A 7499-nucleotide genomic window follows, 5' to 3' on the forward strand; every position below is an offset into this window, starting at 1 on the left:
CGAATTGGAAAATGTTGCAAAGGTTTCACTAACGTCATTAAGATACACTGTTGGAAATAATCCACGAACACACCCTGTATAACCTGAACGCGTGTGTCTAGCGCAATAAAATTTGGTATGGAAGTAGTACTAAAGTAGTGTAACTTACTCTCACATGGAGAGCGGCACAACTCTGCTGGGAAGAGCAACATCAATAGCGAGAGTATCCCCCGTGAGCTTCGCGTGAAGAATTTCTAAAAAAGAATATTATTGATAGAATACGATTAACAAAGGAGTTAAAACTTTGTACAAACTGTTTGAATTGAAATCATTCCGTTCAACGACATCAGTAGTATAGAAACGCCGATTCTAGACCGGAAATTGCTCCTCCGCTCCTCCGTGACGTCATCAGCCCAATGTAAAAGGATAGGGAAGGGTACCAACCTAAGGCGGAGGAGAAAAAAAAATAGGTTGGTATTGGAAAAGTAACAAGATCTGGTGACTTTAAAAAAAAAAGTAACGCGCCACCTAGTGGTTGGTAGTGGAACTAAACCATTACCGATAAGGTAGACTGCTACTTTTTTTTAAAAAGTCACCATATCTAGCTACCAACCTAGTTTTTCCCCCAAGCCTTTGGTTGACACTCCTCCCCCCTATCTTTTTACATCGGGCGGATGACGTCACGGAGGAGCGGAGGAGCAACAACTTCCTGTCTAGAACCGGCGTTTCTGAAAGATGGCGCGTTGAACGCATAAAGGCGCGCCTCACAACTCTTGAATGCGCGTGCGCAGGAATTTAGGAATATTCCGGAAAATAATAATAAAAAACGTTGAGAAGCAAGCCCGCTTCTAACTCCACCACAACGGAAGGCCATGCGCAGCTCGTAAGACGTTTTCCATGAACAATAAATAGGGTAAATCCAACTCAACTTCGAATAAATTTTTTCTTTGGTTTAAACTCACAGAGACCGAAAAAAAAAAGACAGAGACATTGCGCGCGGTTTACGTCTGACACGTTCGGTTTCTAAAGTAAAACTGATTATGAGTTACGCGATACAATGCTTTTCTCGCCGGGAGGAAGTGTCAACTTACACGATCGACGCGGCGCATCGTCAAAGTGAAGTGCAATGCACCTCGCCGGCGGAAGTGTCAAGTTACAAACGGCGTGGCGCGGCTGCAATAATGCTGAGCAATGGAATAATTGACCTAAATGAAATGTTATATATAATTAATATTAAGGAAGTAAAAAAATAATACAAATTATAAAATTGTTTTAATGCATTTTCATTAACAAAAATTATGTACGTGAAAAAAAATACATTTAAATAAAAGAAGGAAAAGGTTTAAATAATACAATTTAATTTTCCCAATTAACCCAATTTAAATATATTGAAACATTTTAAAATAAAAATTACAAATACATATGCATCTTGAAAGTTTATACACGATTAAATATATATACAAAATTTTACAATCGGTAAAATTAACAAATATAGTATTTGCATTACGATACACATGCCAATAGTTATAATTGTAATAACAATCGTTAATATATTCAAAATCATTAACATTAATATGGTCGTCAATAACTAATTTAGCTGATTCATTATCAGGAAAGTATCCATTAACTTTTAGGAAATCTTTAAATTTTCGATGATCTTCAAAGTCTTCATCACTACCAACATACAGAATATAACCCTTGCGATAAACCCTCCATATATTATTTTCAAATTCACAAAACTGAACAAATTGTGAATCATTTATTTTATCACCATCGTTGTCTCGTATATCTACAAGTACCAAATCGAGCTGAGTAATTTCTTCTGGAAAATCGGTATTTAAACACTGCTTCAGTTTAAGCCGAAAGTCAGTCCAAGACATTATGACGACGATGTGAACACTTCGATTTTTAAAAGGTAACTGAGACACATATGATTTAAATTTACAATTAAACATAATTTTTTAAAAGTCAACTAAATAACAGCAGAATTTAACTTACAACTAAAATGGATTTACATCAAAAATTTAAATAATAAAAAGGATTTCGATGGAGTAACGTTAACAAATACCTTAGTGGCCGAATTGAACTTACAACATAAAGGGAATAGAAAATTACATTTACACGCGATTCGCAATTAAACCATCGAAATCCTTTTTTTACAATTATATAATCAAAAAATATAAACTATTTATGATAATGGAGTGTTGATACGATAGTGACCCCACGCTAATGTACTCACCCCATCATCATTAATATAACGTTTCGAATCACGTGATGAAAGAGCCAATTTATTTTGTAGCATGGTATATATGCTATGCTTTTGACTTCTCAACAAGTATTGTTTCATGTAAATATCTCTTTTTGACGTTATACATTCCAAATAATGTTCAAAGGTAATTTTGCGTTTAACCACAGCCTTCTTTACACCTTTAGCCTTTTTAGTGATACGGCCGGAACAGACCCTATTAGCGTACAATTTAGAACGTAAACCAATAAATTCTGACATGATTCTACCGGAATTTTCATCTTTCATCAACCCCAATACCGCTTTATTTTGTATTGGGATGCTAAACTCATTATCTGGAAGATAATTTGACGTATCGAAGCGTTCTAAATTATCTTTAACGAATGCATACACATCATCTGTGGTTGAATTGAATTTCAACAATTGAATTTCAGAGCCAAATTTAGGTTTCAAATAATCATAATAAAATTGGTACATGAGTAATTTAGAAATTTCCAAAACTGCAAACCCTACATATAAGGGTTTATCGTAAACCACATGCAGATGTTCCATTTGAATAGCCGAAAATGTTTCCGTAAAAATTTTTATATTCTTAAAATTTAATTTAGCAATTAGACTACGTGCCCCTAATTTTGGTCTACCCGTTCTCTTACATATATCTTCCCAACTTGTCACTAACCTCACATCGACCCTTTTATCTACATTTTCCATAGTTTTACCGAAAACCGCATTGTTCATTAATTTAAAAAAATCCTTTTCAAAACTATTTTTGGCAGTTTGACGTAAATGTGTGTTAACGTCGATGTAAGGTTTAAGCCAAGCTGATTGTTTAAAAGATAAAATACGATTAATTTTTCTAACTATAAGACCGTGAGCGACGGCATGCTTTAAATTTCTATAATGAATTACATAATTTTTCTTATTAAATAAATTTGGAATAAGTCTTTTATCGCTCACGCTTTTAGAGTTTGGCGGGCATATTTTCGGCTAGAAGTGGTAGGTCGTTATGCAAATCGTGCAATTCGCGCGGATATTCAATATCAACGTCCAATATATACCCGTAATCTGAGGTATCGGATACGTTTCTAAATTCAAAACTTCCAATTTGGGCCGCATCTAACCAAACAAACTCATTAACGGGCATATATTGAGACATTGCCCATTCATAGAGGTTATTTGCATCCCAATACATTAAATAATTTGAAGGTAAATCGGTGTTGAAAGTAGCATCGGTCATATATTTATTATTTCCCTTAGCGTGACGATGACTGCAAAACGAGATGCCCCCGCGAATTCCCTTTTTAATGAAATGTACCTGATCTATATCTGTTAAAAGTTCGAGTTTGATCTGCGTGAACTTAAGCATAGCATCCCAAGATAAACCTGGCGCTGTATAATAATGGGCAGGGTCTAACCCATAAGTACTAAAACAAACCTCTCGAAACTTTTCAAAGAGGTCTGCAAGTAAAAGTACATCGGTCTTTAGATATAGATCAGAATACTCACGTAAATTTTGACACCCGAATGTACGCCAAACGGTTTGCGCTTGATTGTATTCATCTTCACTTATACCATCGAAGCTCAGCTTATTCATAAAAGCATCTTTAGAGGGTAATGATGTTTCACCCAATCTATCAATAGAATCAATATACTGGAAAAATACCCTTTCGTGTTAACAATTTAAACTGTTCGTGACGTACGAAAAATTTTTTAACGTGGATAAAGTCATCCTCCACAAGATTGCTGGCGAGCGAATCGAGAGAGGATGCCATGAACCTAAATGAATCTACAAAGCGCATTTTCATGTAGACGTTTTCAAAATCATCTTTGTGCTGTTTTTTAACGCGATCAACTAAAACGTTTTTACTAAAGCTAATGTATTTTTCCTTATTGTTGGGTAAAACATCGATACCACCCTCCGAATCGATATCAGCTAATTCCTTTACGAATAAGTGTGAATCATACCCGCTAAAATTATGAAGAAATATCGGAATGAAATTAGGGAGTTTGAAATTAAGGTTACACGTTGAATGTGCGGCACCTCTAAATCTGCCGGTAATATGACAATGGTCGTGAACCTTATTCTGATTAAAACCATCAAACGGTGACTTACAAATATGGCATAACGAAGCTGAATTAAATTTCAATTCCTCTTCAGCGGTTAGAGGTAGCATTGGTTTAATACATTTTAAATATTCGTTGTAAATAGATTTAACGTCCTCGATTAATTTTGAAACAAAAACTTTACCACAATCGAGGCCCGTATACGTTTCGAATTTATAATATTTAACATCGGATGTTGAAACGATATAATAAGCGAAGCTATACGGCACGTGTATATCTACCGCTTCGTTGAAAGATGTTGAAGTAGTAGGTTCGCAAAACTCTACCGGCTTTAAAATCGATTCAAAATCCGCATATATAACAAAGGGAACGTTTTGAGTATTTTTATAATTATTAAATTGTAAAATATTTTCAGGTGTATACGAACCTAGAAAGTTTGGCTTTGAGCGCACATTTTTCGATGGTAAAATGGTTTTAATATGATTACAATCATGCAGTTGATGATCGTTTAACAACTTTTGTGTGGAAAAGCGTGTTAAACAACCATCGCAAAGGTGTACAGAATGACCGTGGTTGTATACTTGTTTCGAAATCAAACATGATAGATTTACAATTAAAACGTAATGTCCGTGTCCATTTTCATATAAATAAAGTAAATTTATATGGGTATCTCGTCGATTTTTGGTAAAATAAATTGGTCCTTCCACCACATATTCTTTGGATGATTTAACTAGTTCATAAATATTTACACTTAAATTATTTAATTGTTCAATTTTAGGGATATCTTTTAAATGAACGGGAAAGTTTATATCCTTTAAATTTAATATTGTTGAAAAGTGTGGGTACGATGATGTTAAATTTCGACGACGTTCAGCCGGCCGCAGATAAGATACCAGACACCAAGCTAAGCAAGCGTTGTTATCGTAGTTTTTGATGTTAATGCACGCTTTCTTAGTAGCGATTGATTCTGGAAGCGGGATGTACGACGAGCCGGGTATTGGTTGGAATTTGTTTATGTTTAGAAGAAGGTATGAAATAGAAAAGAAGGCCCAACCGGATCCCCTCTCCTTAAACTCTTCAGCTTGATGGTTAATACTTGCCACCATCTCATCATAAGTTTCATTAAAATCGGCGAATTGTGTAATTACTTCGAATTTGGTATTAAAATTCTTTTCGGACGCGGTAACGGTCTCATCTCCATTTTCATTAATTGTTGTTTTAATAAAAATGGATAAAAGCTCGAGTTGCACCTTCACCGAGCCGTTCAGGGCCATGTAAGGTGCGATAATATTTCCGACGGTATTTCGGGTACGCGCTAGATATGTGGAGATATCATCATCATCATCACGATCTCCAGATATTTTATAACACGCAACTCGATCTTTGTAACAAGTTGCAGTCTTCTCAACACCTTTCTCAACCTCTATCGTATGATTCATCCTGAGATGTGACTCTAAAGCCATATGATTCATGAAAGAAATTCCGCACAAATCGCATACCTTTGATCTATTATCATCCGATAGCGGTTGAGGAAGATGTTTAGAAGGTTGCAAAATTGACCTTACCGCCGGCGCCGATGATGTAGATGGTGGTACATCGATGGTGGATTTCGCTTTCGAACAATTTGCCATTGCTGGAGGTGGCGCTTGACGCTGAGGACCAACTTCTAAACCATTATCACCCAACAGCGGTTGAGGAAGACGTTTAGAAGGTTGCAAAATTGACCTTACCGCCGATGATGTAGATGGTGGTACATCGATGGTGGGTTTCACTTTCGAATAATTTGCCATTGCTGGAGGTGGCATTTGACGCTGAGGACCAACTTCTAAACCATGCACTAATCTTTTATGTCTTTGAAAATTGTCGAATCTCCAAAAAGATTTATCGCATAAAGAACACTCGTTCTTAACGTTATTAGTATGCGAAAGTCGCGTGTGCCGATCGAGGTTCCTTTTGGCAGTGAACGACTTTTGACACTTATCGCACGCGAACATCTTTAAAGAGATTTGAAATTGAGAGTGTCAAATATAAACAAGAGCAACCGCTTATTAAAACTGCTGATGTTGCGAGTACCACAGATGACTGTGAAGTAAAAAGTTTCTAGAAATAATAGGTATTTATATTACATAAAAATGCAAACTAAGCAGTTTTTATTAAATCACCGAGGTTCAGTAAAGTTCAATGCACCACGTCAGTGGAAGTGTTAAATTACATTGTGGTTACAATAATGCTGAGCAATAGAATTATTTGTGTAAATGAAATACGGATAAATAGAAATTTAAAACGCTAATTAATTATAAAGATGTAATAAATTAAAAGTTTTAAATAAATAATAGGATTTATTAATATTTAAGTTGACAATAATGCAAAGTAAATATACGTTTTACTTAGAAAAAAACATTTAAACCTAAACGATATTGTCTTTCGGTATCCAACTGTTATAGGATGAATCGAATCCTAACCACTTAACGAACACTTGATTTTTTCTTCTCTTTAACACTTTTTAAACAAGATACACATCAGGTTGTTTGGATCTTTGAAGTTCGAATTCATAAAAAGCTCCTTTAATAGGTTGTCCATTCATATCTTCTAATAAATAAGAAATTGGATTCGTAATTTGTGTTTTAATTATTTTAAATAACTCAGTGGTCCAGTTGGGTAAATATCCTTTATCGAAGACATGCTTATGCTTGGTAATGCGAACTACATCTCCAACATTAAAGTTTCCCTTACCGGCAATTTTAATATGATTGTACACCGTATTGAGAAGTTTATTTTCTACAGATTTCGAATTTATTTGAGATGGTTTCATTTTCGTGGTTGAATGCTTTGAATTGTTATATTGAGTTGTAATAGCATCCAATAAGTGTAACCATTTATGATTTCCGTAAAGACTAAACATTTTATACAACTTTTGTTTTATGGTTCTAATTACGCGTTCAGCTATTGCAGCCTTCATTACGCTATATGTTGAATAATGATTAATTTTAAATTCCATCATCAACTTTTTTTTCAAAGTGTGTATTGTAAAATTCCTTTCCCTGATCTGTTTATCGGTCTATCTTTTTTTTCTCCAATATATCTAGTCGTGAATTTATAGTGCTTTCCATATCAAGTAGACGATCTGCAACACCCTGTATCCCATTTCGAAGATTTGTTGTGAGTATATCAAATGCATTTAAATTAGTGTTGAATGATTTTGTTAGAGTTG

The 7499-nt window shown here is 34.8% G+C and overlaps 1 protein-coding gene across 1 annotated transcript; it reads right to left on the minus strand.

Moving 5' to 3' along the window:
• Nucleotides 1-6791: 6791 nt before the first annotated feature.
• On the minus strand, nucleotides 6792-7190 carry LOC139432709 (uncharacterized). Its single transcript, XM_071201475.1, has one exon. It carries the CDS (start codon nucleotides 7188-7190, stop codon nucleotides 6792-6794), a length of 399 nt encoding a protein of 132 aa, XP_071057576.1.
• Nucleotides 7191-7499: the final 309 nt, after the last annotated feature.

Source organism: Onthophagus taurus, chromosome 2 (assembly GCF_036711975.1).
Source record: "Onthophagus taurus isolate NC chromosome 2, IU_Otau_3.0, whole genome shotgun sequence".
NCBI lineage: Eukaryota > Metazoa > Arthropoda > Insecta > Coleoptera > Scarabaeidae > Onthophagus > Onthophagus taurus.